Below are 19,730 nucleotides of genomic sequence, written 5' to 3' on the forward strand. Positions count from 1 at the left end.
CATCAGGCCGGAGCTTATCCCGGTTTCTGTAGCACGAAGCGACTAAGAGTAATCCTACTCCCCCCTGGATGGATTTCTAGTCCATCGCAGGGTTACCCCAGCATTAAATTCGCCGGTACCCATTTATACACCAGGAAGAAGAGAGGCACTGTGAGAGTGACGTGTCTTGCCTAAGAGCACAACACAACATCCGCGGCCAGGACTTGCATGCACCCGGACTCTCGATCCAGAGTCTAGCGTCCTCGCCATGAGACCATCACGCTAATGCTAGGCTTTTGTACATTATGCTAGCAATTGTTCGAGCATTTTAGTGAGGCAAAAGCATTAAGCATTATTCGAGCATTTTAGTTGCAATTTCCCAAAAAATTCAAATACTTCTTCCACAGAAAATAGAAATAAAAATTATTTTTTACAATAAAATGAAGTCTTAACTTAGCCTCTTCACTGAAGTATCACTGAAAGGGGACAACTGAAGGATTAACAGAAAAAAAAAGATAATTTTGAGAATTATCTTTTGGCATATTAAAACTATTACATACGTTGTTGTTACTTGTTATACTAAGTATCTGTTTTTGTTAAGCACTCTAAAGTGTTGTGTTGAAACGTTAAAATCATTAAAATTTAAAAAAAAAAAAACCTGTGAACGAGCATTAACCGAGCATTTCAGTGGCTTTTTGGGGAAACCAAGCATTTTAGTGGGAAAAATGGAGCATTAAGGTGGAGCATTTTAGTGGGGAAATAAAAGCATAATATACAAAAGCCTAGCTAATGCTAATTAGCGTCCACAAAGCTAATTAAGAGTCCACCAAGAGTCCACAAAGCTAAGACAGTCGCGAACGAAACAAGTTTATGTTCCACCATCTTGGTTTAGTCTGTTGAATTTCATCCCGGTCGACCGGGCTGAAATTTTACCCGGCTGCCGGGCTCATCCATACCGCCCTATTTTCCCTATAAATCGAACCACAAAAATATCAGTTCTGAATATTGAAAGGGCATAGCACGATTAAACTGTTCCGAGGAATTCGACCCGAATACTTTTTGTTCGACGCGCGATAAGGAAAACTTGTATTGATAATGCAAAAAAGAAAATCGGACAACCGCAGTAACAGTAAAATAATTTTCGAGCCGATGTCTCATGAGTTCAGTGTAGTATGTACTTCGTACAACTTTCGTAAACACGTAGGTTCCATCAGCAATATCTACATTTCAATCCTCATTTGAATACTTGTAGTCACATCCACGAGGATATTTGGGAATTGCAATGATGGAAATATTCAGTAGAAAAACAAAATACGACTCTACGGTGCAGACAGTGCAATACGAGCTCATATATTGTGCGAGTTCTCCTGATCAACTACGGTAAAATGGCGCACTCGAGAGGAAGAGAGAAACACTTGGACTTCTTGAGTGCATACTCAAGCAACAGAGGTTAGAAGTGCTAAGCTATGCCGGGCATATCATTATTTCTGATCATCCACGTCACGTCACATATGTTGAACAAAAAATCGCCTGTCGATGGCGTGAGAATTTGTTTAAGCTCTGTACTTTTGTACTTTGTATGTAAACCAGCTAACATCATGGCTTAGAGGCTTTCAGGACAAACTTCTATATTTGGTGTTTGTATCCAAGTCTCTTTTGGAAATTGAGAGACAAAAGAAACTCAAAACAATTTTGACCCAAAAGCCCCAGAGCCATGTTAGAATATTGATCTATCGAACGTGACCCATTATTTTACACCACTATAATTACTTTTATTTCTGGCCTAGAGTAAAAGAAATTTTTACGTCGGGGATTAGCTCTTTTTGACATTTTTCCCTTTACAAACAATGAAACGTCGATCTAGACCTGCGCCAGTTTAAACTGCTTTTAATACATCTTCATCGGCTCTGGATAATCTCGAGGAACGTTCATGTATAACGAGCAGTTCGGAACCATCAATCAAATGTCAAAGACCCTAGTGAATTTATGCATATGTAAGGACTTGCGCAGTTCACATTAAGTCAAGTATGCTTGCGCACAAATTTCATTTCAATATTTTCCTTCGACCGAGCAAACAATGTGTAACGCATTTTCTTTCCAAGTTTACATTGCTACTCCAGGGTAGTGTGGCCAAACCAAAGGTACATAAGCAATATGAAAGTCACAAAGATCATTTTAACATTATAAATTAAATTCAGTTATAAGAATGTACAGGAAAACTTAAACTAAAGATTGATACGCAATATCTCAAAACAGGAACTACAAAAAGCCAAGGTAACGGCGGATTTTCTGCTATGCCTTCTTGCATAAATCAATTCTAAGTTGTTTTCACAGGTTTCAGAATAGATATAAATTAGAGAACTTGTTTACCAGGTGTCCTTTAAAATACGTCGTCAAAGCAAAAGGACTATTTATACAGTGACAATGTTCGTGTCCTGTTTTTTTCTTTTCTTTTTTTTTTTTATTTCATATATTCTGTAACTTTATTGCAATATTTTTTCCGCATGGCCCAGCCACTTAGCTCGATTAGCCTTAGCTATTTCTAAGTGGCTGTGCTCTGTTTTTCATTGTTATTTTTTCACATTGCATGTATTTATTTTTATTGTAAAATTTTTCTGGGCACGAAATAAAGATTGTTGTTGTTGTTGTTGTTGTTGTTGTTCATATGTGCACAAAATTGTTTATCAGCGAAATGGATTGGCATTGACTTCCAGACGAATGAACTCAAACCAATATCCGAAACGGAAAGGCAGGTAATTCCATGAAAAGCAGCGTAAACTAGTACTTTGGGTTAGGTTAAACTAGCAATGTTCAATTTTTACTAAATTTTAATACTTCACACATCAATTGCAACGCCTCTATTGTAAGGATACACAACGATACATTTTTATCACGCAAGGTTCTATGTCGTAAAGTTCGTGAGTTTGTGGTTTAACACTCGCGCAAAGTTTTTCGATGGCGTCTAAAGTGGGATGATATTGCGATCTGAGTTACGCAGTTTGCACGCGCAAAAACAATTAGCCTGGATATGCTAATTAATGCGGGGCTAACATGAGGGCCGTATTTTGGCTGGGTATTATGATTTTAACGCAAATATCTCGTTCACGTTTCAAGCAGTCAAAAATCTCTTAGCTCATACCATATATCCACGTTTTGGGCTGTTTTGTAAATTTTTGGTGATTTTTGGGTATATTTGGGGTTAAATAGTTTTTCTCAAAGGATTAGTTAAATTTATGGAAATAGGAAATTTTGAAGATTTGATGTTGTTTTAAAATTTAATCCCCCTTAATGGGCGGGACATAAACTTTGCCCGTTACACGTCTTTCTTGCAACTGAATGACTCAATGCTGGGTATGCTGGAACTGAACCCAACGGCCTATTTTTCCACTTAACATATTTAGCAAGGGATCGTTTTACACCTACAGTGACAGTCAATACATGCAAATAATTACGAGACTGAAAAAATATATTTTAAAATTCTTTTTTCTGCAAAGCGTTGTCCTTGGCATCGCCGTTGAGGTTGCGTTACTGCAGCTTCCTAACTACGTTGGACCAAATGTGGCCCTGCATACCTTAGTTACTCCAAAATAAATCATAATAAATCCTCTTTTTGATCAATTCTCACTGTAAAATCAGAGAGAAACTGTACACTGACTAATTAAAATCTCAGCTGTGACATATTGCCATTCGCAAGGCAAAGATCAGATTTACCCATAATGCTTTGCACATCGATGGGCACGTACACATCATCCATAGTAGTGACCATCCTTCTGATCCGTTCTGTCGACCAGAAACTACTTGACCTTCTTGCTTAGTGCGGTCTTGAAGGGAAGAAAGGCGTTTCCAAATATTTCCACTGCAGGAACAGTTTTTCAGGTGAGACACCTTCGAATAACGGGGCTGTGGGTTGGTTTCGCGTGTGACTGATCTGTATGCGAACAAGTTCAGCGATCAATATATTATGTTTAGAGTACAGCCCTATATAGCTGGAGGCTAAAACAATAGCATCGGGGAGGCATAGGAGTGGCTGCTCGATAGGTTTATATACCGCAGATAATTGATAAAAATATACTAGAAAATAAAATGTCGTGTGTTTCAATGATCAGCTGCAGAATAAGATTAACAAGTGCTCATCCCACCCAGGATGTTTGGAGAGCACGAGAGAAGCGTAGCAGTTGCTTGAGAACCAGCTTCCTGTCGCGAAAGGAATTTTGCACACGCCATGAGCCTGCGTCATCGGATTATGATGCACGCAAGCATATCACTGCATTTAAAAAGCACGGCTTTTCTAGCTTTGTTATAATTTTTTGTTACAAATTAAATTTTGTCGATACGACATTACTGATGGCGGCTTAGTCATTCCGTCTCCTATATGTTTTTAAAAGTCACAAGAGTATCACATAAAGGAAACTACCCGTTTTCTTTACCTTTGGCGCATACTTTGATAAATGCATGGAACGGTACCTTCGCTCTGGTTAGATACGAACTTAGCGCGTCTTGCGTTTTTCCGTTTGTACACGCATTCTTTCCGTCATCATCGCATTCTTTTCGTTTATCTCGCTTTCACGTTCTCAAATTTTCGCATAATTTTGTTTTGTTTCAGTCCCCTTTTGTATGCGTTTTCTAGTCTATTTGTGCATGTTACTGTCATCTTGTTTCATTTACCGCCTTCCGCTTTCCTCTTTCGTGTTCCTAATCGTCCTAGTCATACAACGTTTCAATCGCTCGCTTTTCATCGCCTTCTTCGCTTTCATCGTTTTATCACCGCACTCTATCGTTCGAATTGTACATATTCGTGGCATCGATTAAAGCACATGTAGCGTGTTGAACGTTTGACTACAATATTAATGCATTACTAATTCTGTGAATTTTGCTTGAAGTCGGCGATGGTGAATCAATCTGTTCTTATTTCTTTAAAACTAGGTCAGAAATGAAATGTTACATCAGTCACAAAATTCTAGGATTAGGTAGACGAAAGTCAGATATTGTAATCACACCTCCGTGGAAATGCAAATTTGCAAAAATAAATGATAAGCAAAGCTGTAGCCTGCGAATACAGCCGCCTCTCATTCGCTCCCGCTACTACGTGCGAAACGCGAAAAGAGACTCTCTCTTCGCGTTTCGCACGCAGTAGCGGGAGCGAATGAGAGGCGGCTGTATTCGCAGGCTGGCAAAGCTGTTTAAATATACGATGGCCTCCTGTTCAGTAGGAGGCGGGTGGGGGAAGGGTACTCCATTATATGGGCCCCATAGGCATATGCGGTCCTAAAGGGTCTTTGGTCATAAATGGGGTATCGATTTTGACCATTCTGGTCATAAAGAGGATATGGTTTTTGCACTTTAGTCTTAAATTGGTTATGTCTTTTTAGAAGAAGCTCCCTTTTAATCATTATCCATAAGACCATCAACATTAGTCCTTCATATATTATGTTCAGAGCAACTGTGCCAGCCCCAATTGTCATAACTGAGGGTATCGAATTTCTGGTCAGGTCATAAATAGGGTGGGAAAAATTACACATTTTGGTCACAAATAGGGTAAGCTATAAGCTATAGCTGGTTTTCACGTGACGTCACCAAAATTCGAACTACAAAACTATTGATCTTCCTGAGATTTTACTTAAATGATGTATAAGAGCAGCTGAAAACTAATATTCATACAAATTTTCGCTCCGAATGGGTTCTTGGTTTTGTGATACACTACGCTTGAATTTCTAAGCTTTTGCGTGACGCGGCACTCACATGACGGCCAAGAGAGCTGTCATGATGGTTAAAAAAGTGACTTACTTCGGGGAACTTGGCTATCTGAACAGTTCATGTCTTAGAAAAAGTATGATTTTAATGTTTTAGAGTTCCTCGAGGGATAAATTCACGCTTTTGTAGCAAAACTCAGTGACAGATGTTTCTGTTGGTTTCCGGCCGCCATGTTGGTGCCCATACGGATGGCACCAGCATGGCGTCTCCATACAAATCTCTATAAATTTGGGTAAAAAATTTCTCCGCATATCTCGCATAAGAAAAATTGCTGTGACCAGAATTTTGGCGAGAGTCTTTGCATATTTACCTTCTTTCATTTCCCAGATTCTGGACTTTATCTATTGACCGGTTTTGATTTTTATTTTGATCTATTTTCAAAAGGCGTGACACTGAAAACCAGCAATAAGGGTTTTGAGAAGCGTACCGTACACCCCCACCCAACTTTTCTGGGAATACCCCCCCCCCCCCGGGTTCAGTAGGCAACGAGAGTTTTGACTGAATAAGTAGGTCGGTGTGTTCGTTGTTCCACAACTGCAAGGAAACTCTATTTTACTCGAATGGACCATTGCTCGTGTTATTTGGTTTTCTGTTGATCCTGGAAAGCCAGCTATAAGCCGGATATGCGGTGTAATGAATGAGTTGCCAGTAATCGGATACCCGTGTTTGCGCGAAGAACTCTGGGATCGTCATGGGGCAAGCATTGCTAGTCGCTATAAGGGAATGTATAGCTAAGAGTTGTTTCAAGGAACAAGAAAACGATTTTTTAGAGAGATCAACGCTTTTTCGCCGTTGTTTTATCGCGAATGGATTTTGGCAATGTTGATACATGGAAAATGTAAGTTTTTATTTGAATAACCGTTAAATAAGTGATAAAATTTACCGATAAACTCCCTTTTGCTTGCGTGAGGTTTATTGTGAGATACATTGAAGAGAAGATTCAAAATTTCAATACACGCCTGATCTCGATAGGCTACCCGGAGGAAATGGTAGAAAAGACCCTTCGAGAAGTTAAGTATAAAGACAGAAAAGAAGCTCTAAAACAGAAATCGAAAATTGCAGAAGGAGCTACTACCCTTTGTGTCGGGCAATTTCACTCAACCGTCAATACAAAACTTTGGAAAGCATAATCACGCACAAATGGAACTTTTAAATACAAATACTCAGAGATATATTCAAGGAGCCCCCCTCGATCTGTTATAGAAAAGGAAAATCACTGAAGTACGCGCTTGTAAAAGCAAAACAAAGGCTTTGAGCAACACAGTAGCCACACAGCATGAGTCGCGCGGACTCATTTGTCATTAAATCAACCCCAGACAGTACAATGATCGCCACCGGACTTATTTCCAGTATTATTTGTATGATTGAGCTTTCAAATAAGCCAAAAGTAGCCTGTACACAATTTAAAAGGCTTTACTGGGTTATTTCCTCTCGATTTATACCTAATTAATTTTGCAATATTTTCAGAGACAGACCATTTTTAATACGCGATGTAAATTTCACAATACACCTCACGCAAGCAAGGGAGTTTAGCGGTAGGTTTTATCACATATTTCACGGTTATTCAAACAAAAATTTACATATTCCACATATCAACATTGCCCAAATCCATTCGCGATAAAACGACGGCGAAAAAGCGTTGATCTCTTTCATAAATCGTTTTCTTGTACCTCGAAACAACTTTTCGCCATACATTTCCTTCTAGCGACTAGCAAAGTTTGCCCCCTGACGATCCCAGAGTTCTTCGCGCAAACACGGGTATCCGATTACTGGCAACTCATTCATTGAGCAAGCGAGAGGTCAAGGTGTCAAAAATGGCTCGATATCGCGTGTTTATGGCCGATTTATGAAATAAGGGAGTTTATGGCGTGAAGAGTATCGTTTTCTGGGCACGCGAGCCGGCTCAGGTAGCGCGCTAATCATAGTGTAGGAGCTGGATTTTCTTGCCCCCCTCTTTTGAGCAAGTTGTAGTCTGGTCAATACCTCGATTTTTAACCGCGCGGCCATGGGCCGAGCGCGGTTCTGGGTTTACCCGTGGTTTATTATTTTTTTTTTTTTTGTCGGTGACCAGACGCAGACTTCCGCTCGGCAAAACTTTGAGTCACGGAACGTGTGATGTTTTTCCGCCAGAAGCTGTTAAAACATAAATACACGGACAATTTTACGGATATTGTTTTCTTTTTTGTGGGTAAAATATATTTTCTTTTTTTTTTATCAAAGCGTTGGATTTAAAGGGAATAATAAATACGCTGAAAAAAGGTATTACGTCAGCCATGGAATGCGCTGACGTTGCAGCTTTCACTTTCGCTACGTGACAAATACGATCGTGTTTACTTTGCAAGTTTATTTCGGCAGAAGCGACGGTCATTAATTTATTTGTAATTTTGTGAGTATTTCTTGTGGTTTTACGCAAATGAAGTAAATCCTTTGACTGTTTCATCACAGCCAGTTCATAGATCGGAAGGAAAATTAAATATTTGCAAGCTAAGCAAAGAACGTGTCAGAACGTGCAAAGATTACGTCATTGGTAGGGAAATAACCACCGTACTAAAGATAGCCGTAGATAACGCAATTCTTGAATTATGTAACTCGTGTGACTTCTTTGCTAACCCTTAACTCAAGGGAAAAAACAATTAAATTTAATCGTGACTTTAAAGAAAGAAAGCGGTTTGTAATAATGTTCGTATCTTCATGCCCATACATATCCCGAAGAAAGTTCCAGATTAAGACTACTACGTCATCGGAGATGTCACAACGGCTACGACTGATGGTGCGGTAATAGAGTTTGTGTTGATCAAGTGCTGTGATGTCTACAGTAATCAATGAATCATCAAAGATTGCTTTGGAATATGCACTGCGTTGCGACTGTAGTACTAAGAAAACAGTTAAATTTTAAACGCGCGGTTATAAGATCTAACAGATCTTCTTGTTTATTCAGATTTACCCTCTGCTTTGTTATTAATCAGAATGACTACAAACTCCAGACTCAATTGATAATTCGTAGACGCTACGGAGCACGTTATACTGCATTCTTTTATCGTTTCAGTGTCGTTGTTAATGCAGAAGAGATGGAAAGTGGCGGCGCATATATAAGCAGGTTTCACTTTGACGTAGCATCTGTCCGTTGCTGTTTTTTGTGTGTGTGTTTGTGTGTGTTTTTCGTTCATGGCGCTCCGCTTTAGTGCTTTTTAACGCAGACGGTCAACTATTGTGTTTTTTTTTTTGGTCCGCGGAATATATTTGCTGTCTCGCTGATTTCTCACGCCCTTTCCGAACCGCTTGGTCGGAAAAGAAGAAAGGCCTGCAGCTGAAAACCTTCGAGTACTGAATGATTTTGAAGAACTGTGAAAGCAGGAAAGCACTTATCCCTGAAAAGTGGATAAAAATGAGTTTGGAGTTATTTTTAGGGAACAAGATAATATTGGACTCTTCAGACACACCCTCAAAAGGTATTGAATTTGGCGATAAGGGTATGACTTTCATGGAGCAATGTTGATCAGAAATAAAACGAGACTTTTGACCATTTTTGACTAAATAGAATCTGTTTTACACGGGCCTGGAAATTAGACAAAACAAATTTTCACGAAATCGGCACATTTGAAGTTTTGCTCCAGTGAGTACATAAAGGAAAGCTGGTCGGTTAGCTGAGGTCACGCGTTCTAATTTTAGAGAACAAACTAAAGAAAAATGCAAAGCCGTGAACGAAGGTCTTGCTTGATTTAATACAAACCCAGCACTGTTGTCGAACATTTTCTTTCTCATCCTAATCACTGCTACACTGACACGCAACTAATCCCGCTTGATTTTGTCCACTCCTCACGTTATTCAATCAGAAAATTCCAGTGAGTTCTTTAGCGTCATTTAGCGGGTTCAATGGAACCCCACACTTTGAATAGACGCGATGAATCGTAAAACTTGTAACCTACAGAGACCTGTTTTATCTTAACTATATTTAGTTTATCTTAACTATATTTAGTTTGTTTTGTTCGTCATTTCCGCCACTCCTTTTAGTTTCGAAATATGTGTTACGTTACAACATACACAATTATATAATATTGTAATTTCATATTTGCTGCCCGCCTAGGGCAGCCTCTTATTTCTGTGTTGATGTCTTTGCTGCCCGCATATGGCAGCCTCATATTTCTTTGTTGATATCTTTGCTGCCCGCATAGGGCAGCCTCCTATTTCTGTGTTGATATCTCGTCTTGAGCCTTGAGGGTGTCTGTTTGTACAAGATAATGCGAAAGTAAGCTTTTTACTAAAACGGTAAGTTACTCAGTAGCTTGTCTTGTCAGGTGTAAATTTAAGTATTTGGAGAAGTGTTCCTGAGGGTAGCGAACGTTTTAGTGATGAATTGAGGGGAAGACGATATTCTTTCACGAGTCTCACCGCGCTGGGTCCATGAGTATTGCCCAGCGAGGTATACAGACTGAATTATAATTTGCCCAACGAGACGAATACAACAAGTGAATTGCCCAGCGAGGTGAACAAACTAAATTCTACTTTGCCAAACGAGACGATTAAAACAAGTGAATCGCCCTGCGAGGCGAACAAACTGAATTCTAATTTGCCCAACGAGGCGAATGAGACAAGCAAATTACCTACCGAGGCAAACAAACGGAATAATAATACTTAAATTTACCCCTGATATGACAAGCCACTGAGTAACTTACCGTTTTTGTAAAAACAAAATATCTATCACGTTTTGAGTGCGAAGCTGCAAGACTCATGCCTTAAGAAAGAAAACAAGGCTTAAATAAAAATACAACTTAGAATTCAATTTCAAACTTGCTTATTTCTGCGATATTAATTTATTATATTTTTCCAACGATCTCCAACACCATGTGATATCTTCACGTCTCACTCCCACCATCTTTCTACATGGGGCAGCACTTCACTTCCACTTTGAAACCACTAGTTATAATTTAGTATCATCTAAACCTGAAGAAGGCTGATCTGCCCAGCCGAAATATTGTTTTAAATATACCACGTTGTGTCAGCCTTACAGTAGTCCTTGACATCTCCTCGTTTTAATTTTAGAGCCTGGAATTGGGGAATCTTTGTTCTTGCCTCATTAGCTCAAGCCATTAAGTTTTTGATCGAGCTACAAAAAATATTAGGTCTGAATATTGAAGGGGCATAGCATGATTAACTGTTCTAAGGAATTTTGGCCCGACGTGTATTGAATACTTTTTAATTTGTGCGACGCGGGATTAAAAATCAAAATTTGTACAAAATATGCATGACCTTATTAGCGCTTTCGAAGCACCCAGAAATTTTGCAGTTTTTGAAAATGAATTTCTCTTCGGAATGCTACATCCAAAGAGCCAAGCATTTCACCAATTACTAAGTTTCAAAAGCTCTTCAAACGTTCGGCAGGCCCTTAACGAAAATACCAAAAAAAATTATCAAAAATGTCGAGGGTCACCTCCCACGTGGCAATTATATCTGCATGCTTGCACTAAATATCTGTTTCTCCGTCAGGGGAAACTAGCCCATTTTCTTGCAAACCGATGTCTGGAGAGACGGGATACGAATTTGTAATATATTAGGGATACACAAGCCTTTGTTAACAAGATTTTCGGCTGCTCTATTTTCAAAGCGTCAATTCGACGATGTCTTTTGTTATCGTGGCGATAAACATTGAAAGTGTTATTGAATGCATTTCCGCTCTCATTCACGTGCTGTTCCTATCAAGCATCCGGTAGGACTGTGTTAATTGCTACCGAACACATCTGCTAAAACTGAGCTTGCTGTACGAGGGTACGTGAGTTCGTACGTGATGATTTAGTCCACATGTCTAATTCCACATGAAAGTATACTTGTACCAAAAAAATTTCATGCACACGATCATTGCCGAAAAAAACATATTCAAAAGCCAAAAAAGCATGTTACACAGAGAACACAAAATCAGGCATACACGCGCTCTGAGAAAAAAATTATTAGTGCATGAAAGGGCTTTAAAAAAATGCCTGCCTGTACCAAATAACTTCCTCCCCTCCTCCTCCCTCCTCAAAAGTCAAATGATCCACAAATAATCGACTTGCATGACAGCGTCTCAGTTCATAAACACGAATCCAAGTTTTGCATGGAAAGAAAAGTGTTGCATGGAGAGAAAAGTGCTCGTGAAAGTATGCTTTATGTGCCGCGAGCTGTAGCAAGTTATGTTTTGGGTGGGTGGAAAAGACAACTGACGCCTACCTTTGTTGTTTTTCTTGTTTGCCCTTGAGGACTGATTTATTTTGCAATGATTTTAAATTACGCCTACGTAAGATCAAGAGTCAGAGAGGTGAATAGTTTGAACCAATCAGAAGACGTTTTTGTATCGTGATATTTCCCTAATCCTTTCTTTTGACTTGCCTGTTGTTTTGAGGGACTGTTTGTACAAACCCTTCACACTCCCACGTGCATAGAGGGTACGTGACGTGTACGAATGCCGGAAAGGTGATCATTTTTGACCAATCAGGAATCGCAGTCTAAACGGTAAATAAAGTAAATGCAAGCTCCGAATGAAAGCTCCACACTTCGGCTTGGACAGCGACAGCAGGGACTGCTTCTGCCATCTTTGAAGTGAAGCTATCAACAATTTCAACCGTGCACGCAAGGAGGTTCAGGTAGGAAAAGCAATCACCTTTGCCGCGCAGCTCAGCTACAGATACAAAACTACGGACGTACCAGTTCGCATACCGTAGGCCGGGACCGTAAGTCGGTAATTTTATCGCTGTTCTGTTCGGAGTATAATATCCCCGTCGTTAGACCGTTATGCTCACAATTAATAAATTTATAAATTCCCGTCGGCCGAGCCACGTTTTCATATGCCACTTTGCAATCCTCGTTTTGTCATTGATGGCGTAACCATTAAACGACTTCAGTAAACAGAGCTTGCGGATATTTGGCCGCTTTGAACTCAGACATTCTTGCTAAAGTCTGGATACTCGATCGATAGGTGGACATCATTTACTCTCTGTACATGTCAGACTTGTGTAACATCTTTTACTCGACTATATTACCAGATGTTTACATACTAGTCATATAAAGATATTTATTTTTCTTGTAACCAGCGTCTACTGCCACGCCTTGCCTTGCAGAACTCTAATCATTATTCAAGATACAAAGGTTGTGTGATAAACGCACGCCTTCATGAGAAATAATGAACCGCAAAAATTCGGAATTATTGATTTCTTGGCTGACTAGGCGCATGCACATTTGCTTTCAATGTTCAAGATTTGATTGGCAGCAAATCTTATTTTTGTTTAAAAAAAAGCAAGGACAACGACGGTCAACGACAGGAAACGTGATCTCTCGTGATTTAGTCTCGTGATTTAGTCTTTTTTTTCTCTAAGGGTCACTTAAACGGGTGTTAAATCATCGCGAACGCAGAAGGGCGTCCATGTCTCGCCCCATTCCCCTTTTCGCTAAAGCGTCATTCCTCATAGCCCCTGCTGAATTTCGAGAGAAAAACAGACTGCCAGCAGTCTACTCGTGATTCGGACTCCTCGTTCTCGAGCTCGCGAAAAAGAAAACCAACAAAACTTTCATGACTTCCAAAACATGTCTTGTAGATGAACTGTCGGTTCATCTATTGTTATGACGCAAAATGTATAATTTCAAATGCTATTGTGATTTATTCGAGATCAAACATACATATTTTTTTCTCAAGACTACGAGTAGTCCGCCGTGCGTGACGCGAAAGAAAATAGCCGCGCGAAATCCTGGGGACGAGGAGCGTGCGACCGCCTCATAGGCGAATCTTTGCTGACGTCATTGTTTGCATTTTTCTTCATTAACATACGACTTTGCGCATAGAAGGCATCATGCTAGACACGATTTTACTAGAAAAACTTAAAGAGCTTGTGAAACTTAGTAAGTGGTGAAATTTTTGACTCTTTGGATGTAATATTCGAGGAGAAATTGGGTTTCAAAAACATCAAAATTTCTGTGTGGCAAAAGCGCTAATGAGCTGATACATTCTTTGTAAAATTTTGAGCTTTGGAACCCGCGTCGCACAAAAGTATTCAATGCATCGCGCTCAAATTCCTTGGGACAATTAATCGTGCTGTGCCCTTTCAATATTCAGTATTAATCTCTTTGTAGCTCCATCAGAAACTGTATCGCTTATGGTAATAAGGCAAATATTGTAAACAAAGATTCTCCTAAAAGCCAGGAAGTTTGACCTTTCACGGCCGAGTGATTTTTCGGTGTAGGACTTCTGATCTTGACGTCGTCTTATTATCGCCTGTTGATAATAACCCCGGGAGATATCCTGAATATAAATTTGTAGGTGTAAATCGAAAAGTTATAGCGAGTTTCAACCGAGAATTTACATTAGGTATTTGACATAGGAGATCATCCAACTGTGGTGAAATGTTTGCCGATAGCAGCGGAAAGTTTCAGGTAAATGTCCGGTTTCAGGTGAAATTCCGGTTCAATCTTTCTAATGGACGGCAGAAAAGCCAAGCTCAGTGAATTCATATTCACTGAATTGTTCTTGGACAAGCGGCGAAATCACTAACACGCTCGAAGTCGGGTTGGAAGCGGAAAGCTCTGCCAAACAAAACACTTGATAAATTTAAATCTTTTCAAAGCCTGTTGGCAGAATCGCAAGAACATCACGGCTTGCGAAGCGCGAGTCCAACGCTTCGATTTGCTTCGGTTCCAAATATTCCCGCAAGATGTCACACGTATCTCGAATGTTGACAACGCGTTGTCAACTCTCCTAACATAAGCCGATTATACTTTTACGTTTTGAGAACGGTCCTCGCCCCTAGGATTTCGCGCGGCCGTTTTTCTCTCGCGGTTTTCTTTCGCCGATTTTCAGGGGTTTTTTTGCCGATTGCCTTAAAAAATACATAATACCAAATTTCAGTCCAATTCCAATTAGACAGTTGAAAAGCTGATTAATAAATTAATTCTACGAGACAGAGCGGCATGCGCGCGTTGTGTGAGTCGCGGGCGGAAAGAACCCTCGTGAGTCTGAACTGACACGGCGTTAGCACAGGTATCCCAAGCTCCTTGGGTAGCTGGGAGTCGTGAATATGATTGTATGACATTGCGTAACAGCGTAAATATAAGAGTTTGTATGGGGATGTAACGATCATATGTAACAGTTCAAAATATGGAGAAGAAATTGAATTAAATTACTTCGACTCCTCTGGGTGTTACTGTTGGAGCGAATTTATGGCTGTTTTCCTTCAGTCGATCTGCTGGGTTCGCCACTCGAGTTTCCTACCTTGAGGAATATATAGAGGGGAGAAGGATGAAGCTGAAACTCGCTGGGAATCAGTTTGAAATGGCCCCAAAACGGCACGGGAACAAAAGTAACACAGAGAAGAGTCAAAGTACGTCGTTTTTATTCAATTTCTTTTCCATATTTCGACCTCAAACGAAATTTGAATTGCCACGAGAAACGATGGAGATAACAGACACGTGTTGATCCATAAAGATCTGATATTCGGTTTAGATCGGACCCTTATTATAAAGGCCATATAAATTTCTCTGTCTGGTGTAAAATAAATTCTTCACAATTGCAAGATTTTATCCCTTCTTCTCGAGAGCTTATACACACATACGGGTTATATAGATGTGCGGCCTCGAAGGTTATGGTTTTCAACTGTTTTGCCAGGAATAGGTTATCAATTTTGTCCATTTTGGTCTCAAATAGGGTATGGTTTTTGCACTCTAGTCTTGATTTGAGTATGTTTTGTAGAAGCAGCTACTTTTTTTCATCCTTATCGAGAACACCATCAACAATAGCCCACCACAATGCCTTTAACATCGGTCTGAACCTGAGACGGATCCAGACCTTTAGCTAAGGGGGGCCCCGGTTTTTGTTTTGTTTTGTTTTTTGTTTTGTTTTGTTTTGTTTGTTTGTTTGTTTGTTTGTTTTTTGCTTTTCCTGCCGGCTTTTCTTCCTTCCGCGATTTCTTTTCTAACCAAAATAAGTGAACAAGGGAACTAATTACAGAGCAGGTCTGGAACAAGGTATTGATTTTAAGGATCTGGTCTAAATAGGGTATCGAATTTTTGATCAGGTCGTAAATAGTGTAAGGAAAATCACAGATTTTGGTCTTAAACCCCCACCCAGTTTTCCTGGGAGTATCCCTCTTCCCCAGGCCCCAAAGTACGTACCAATTTCCCGAAAGCTAAGTTTTGCTAGATCCGAAAGTAAACACCACGTTAATTTCGATGCTTTACAGCCTTTCAAAGAAGTATTATTTGAAAGATACATTTACGGTGCGTTTCTTTATTTTAAATTACCATGACAATCTCATAGCATATTTATTTGTTTCTCCTCAGACGTCTGATCATAGCAAAATGGGTGAAGAGAAAAAGCATATTCAGCAACAAGTAAAGCGAATGCACGACGAAATTCAGCATGCTAGTGAACAGAAAAAGAACCTCAAACACAACGAGCTGTTCATTCTGGACAATTCCCTGCGTGAGAGCACGGTCGGTCAGCTGCGAGGACACACCATCGAGAACAAATGGAAAATTTACGAGCAGGTGGGTGTCTACTATTCCAAATTTTTAATCTAATTTCGAAGCATCCCTCTTCGTATTAGAGCGGTCTCAATTGATTGTCGTAAAATCAAAGCTAAAGTAACCGCTCTAGCCAATCACAGAGGCCACAAGCATTACAGTGAACTAATCAAAACTCGAAGAAATTACATGTAGCTGACGACAACAACAACCGTCATACATCCGAGGAGTGAAACATTCAAAAGAGCGTTTCCACTCACGTGGCCCAGAGAGCAGCCATGCAAATTTGTTGGAACAAAGGAAAGTGTTTACATAAAAAAAAAAGAGTTTAACTCCCACAGAATAGGCCACTTCCGAGTTGCCTTTGCCCTGTGTCAAGACAAGTCTTCGTGTGAAACCATTGTTATGAAAATGCATTTTATCTGTAAGTTCATTTTCATTCAAATTAAACTCGTTGTCATAAAGAAAGTTTTGCGCAAGATTCGTTTTAAAACAGAAGCACAAGGTTACTCGGAAATGGCCTATGGTTTCTGACACCAACATGGCCGCCGTTTCCATCTTGAAAATAAAAACTCCTGATAAATTCATCACCTCGTCTAATGTTTCGTTCAAAATGCTATTTTTTCAAGGAAAAATTGTACTACATAAAGAATGGTTATCCATACGCCGCTAACCATGGGTTATGTATGTACTCAAGCAACAGCAATCGTTTTTAAACTCAGTCGATCGATCGATCGAACAATCATTAACTTTATCAATGTGTCTTCGCTTCCAACTGACTACAAGTGGCCTGCAAATTGGGGACATCCGATATTAATCATATACGTAAAACTCCAACCTCGTTCCCAGGGTCTCTCATCTTGCTGCACCTTGGAGCGAGCGAGGAGAGGTGGCGGTAAGATGAGAGACCCTGGAAACGAGGTTGATAAAAACTCTTAATAACAATAAAACATAGGGCACCTCTAAATGGAGCTGATAGAATAAACTAAATAAAATTAAATATCTTTTAGTGGTTTGTAAATTTGCGCGAATATTTAATTCTACTTGGGTGGTATAAATCTTGATTTTAAACGTAATGAAAAGTCAGTATTGACGTTGTTTTCTTTCAATATTTACAACTAGATTAAAAAGGTTGGTTTCAAGCACATCATTGTGGCCTCTTTTTCCCACATGACTCGCTTGGGTGACACGTTCATCAAGCAGCTCCATGAGAAGGGAGAAGACTTCACCAACCTTTATGCCTTCTCAGAGTTTCTGGAATCCATCGATAAAGATAGGGTGCCAGATACCAAGACCGTTCCAATTGGTATGAAAAAAATGAAAGAGCTGGGCATAAAGAATGCGATCATCGAGATGGATCTGGTTTACAGGGGGATCGACTACAAGAAGTTCAAAGTTGAAGCTATCAACGATCTTCTGCGAGAGAGGCTGAGGTGGATCCGTAAAAACCTCGCCAAGGATGCCAAAGTGTTTATCAACCTGCGTGACCTTCCTGATGGTATGGTGAAGAAACCAAAGCGCATCTTTAAGGTGATAAGGTTCTTATCTTCTCTGCCAAAAGATGAACGACCCTTTGGCCTGGTGACGGAAGAGTCTGGCAAGTACCTCCCAGAACAGCTTGGTGTGTGGATGAAAGCCATCCGAAGAGAGATGGACGCTTGTGGTTTCCAGGACGGACACTTGCTGATCCATGTCCACAACCAGTGGGGATTGCAAGACAGCACTCAGTTGGAATGTCTCGCCAACGGCGCAAATGGCATCTGGGCAAGTCTGATTATACAAGGAGCCTCCATGGGCCACTCCTGTTCCACCGTCATGCTGCTGAATCTGATACGCCTTGGAAACAAGAAGGTTCTTAAGCAGTACAACTGCACAGCCCTCCGAGAAGCTGCGCAAGAAGTCTGCAGGATCACCACTGGGCATGAACCTTGGCCCTTGCAGGTTGTGTATGGCGAGCGAGCTCTGGACATGGTGTTCGGCATGCCTAACTTCACACCAGACAAGAAAGAGTTTGACATGGCCACTTTCTTTGGTGAACGACACGTCATGCGAATGACTACCCTTGCATCGCCAAAGATGATTGTCGACAGGCTGACATTCCTTTTTGGTAAAGATCGTCAATTTACTGAAGAGAGAGGCCAACGAATGCTGGAGGTGATGTTGGAAGATCTCCACAAGAACAGGAAGGAAGAGTACATGAGCGCCGTGGGTATCGCCTTGCTGTTCGACCGATCCGGTGGCAGTCTGACCGAGAAGATGAGTGACGCCATTGCTGCAGAAGAACCGAAGAGGGTTCACGCTCAGCAGCTGATTGACGAGATCCGCGCAATGTGGGATGAGTGGGATCTGCGAGATGGTAAGAGAGACGACAAGCTGGAGTTTGATGCTTTCTACAATGGCTTTTTGGCACCGTACTTTGGATGCTACAGGTGCGACGAGACCAAGTTGGCCTTGAAAGCCATCGACATGGATGAAGATGGATCCGTGGATTGGAACGAATTCTGCTTGTACCTGAAATGGGCCATCCGTCAGTACCCTGAGACCCCGACCGCTGAAGAGTTGCTGTCCATTGCTTTCCGTAAAGGCCTCATCCCAGCCATGCAAGACGAGGTTCTCAAGCAAGCATAAGAGACTGTCTAACCGAGTCTTTCTTTCATATCTGAGTAACGTTATGTAGTGGTTGAGCAAACTATCGGACCGACGGTTTAGCATTTTTGAGCAATTTCGTCACTGTCTCTGTTGCCCAGGGACATTCGAGTGATTAGGAGTTAATTAGTGAATTACGATAATCAAGTATTTTGCAACTGAGGAACGCGTTGTTTCTAAAACCGCGGACCAACTTTTTGATTGAGATGAATATTTTTGTGATGTAGTCATTTTTGTGCCAAAGCACACAATGTAGTTCCGTGGTGCTATGTAATGATGTAATGGTGCTAGAAAATTAAAATTTTGCGCGGTGAACAGCAAGAAAGGTTTTGTTTTCCATTTCTTTGTTTAAGGATAATCTCTTTAACCAGTTGATCTCCACCTTAATTTCCTTTCGTCCTAAGATCTCGGTGAATCTTGTCAGGCTTAGCCTGCTTAGCGCGTTTCCTTTCCATTTTCCAGGTGGGGAGATCGAGCAAACGAGTGCCCCTTTTCCTTATTTTTTTGCCCTCGCTCGCAGTTTCGTTCCCTTCGCGTGCCTTTGCACATGAACGCCTGTTAAGCAGGCTACTTGTGGCTGTCCCAATCTGACGCGACGAGACGAGGTCTAAACCGATCTACTTGTGAGCAGCTTTTGGTCGCTATTTTTTTAACTCGCTAATTTTTTCCCGTGAGCCTGAGGTTTTCCGATATTTTAATCATTTCCACTCTCGCGTTGCATTGGTTAGATTACGTCCCGGCTAATTTTACACGGAGGAACAAGGACCCTTCAAAATTATTCAAATGCTTTCTCGATATCATCTAATATTAGCTTTGGTCCAGCATCGTTATCCCAGAGCAATTTAAATGTGAAATAGAATGAGTTGTCTCCCCAG

General features: G+C 40.6%; 1 protein-coding gene across 2 annotated transcripts; it reads left to right on the forward strand.

Moving 5' to 3' along the window:
- The first annotated feature begins 3,702 nt into the window (after positions 1-3,702).
- On the forward strand, positions 3,703-19,180 carry LOC110057921 (uncharacterized). 2 transcript variants are annotated; one of them, XM_020764532.2, is made up of 3 exons: positions 3,703-3,855; positions 16,027-16,233; positions 17,332-19,180. In XM_020764532.2, the coding sequence occupies exons 2-3, from the start codon at positions 16,045-16,047 to the stop codon at positions 18,835-18,837; spliced, it is 1,695 nt and encodes a 564-aa protein (XP_020620191.1). In that variant the 5' UTR covers positions 3,703-3,855; positions 16,027-16,044; the 3' UTR covers positions 18,838-19,180. The 2 variants fall into 2 exon arrangements, with proteins under 2 accessions (XP_020620191.1, XP_020620190.1); XM_020764531.2 differs by lacking the exon at positions 3,703-3,855 and adding an exon at positions 12,187-12,344.
- The last annotated feature ends 550 nt before the right edge of the window (positions 19,181-19,730 follow it).

Source organism: Orbicella faveolata, unplaced genomic scaffold, assembly GCF_042242905.1.
Source record: "Orbicella faveolata isolate gen_17 unplaced genomic scaffold, um_ofav_v1 contig_12, whole genome shotgun sequence".
NCBI classification, from domain to species: Eukaryota; Metazoa; Cnidaria; class Anthozoa; order Scleractinia; family Merulinidae; genus Orbicella; species Orbicella faveolata.

Bases quoted from the DNA above. Each gene is read 5' to 3' on its own strand.
- LOC110057921 (XM_020764532.2), top strand. From the start codon at position 16,045: ATGGGTGAAGAGAAAAAGCATATTCAGCAACAAGTAAAGCGAATGCAC. The intron at 16,234-17,331 runs GTGGGTGTCTAC...ATTTACAACTAG, and splicing joins AATGGAAAATTTACGAGCAG to ATTAAAAAGGTTGGTTTCAA.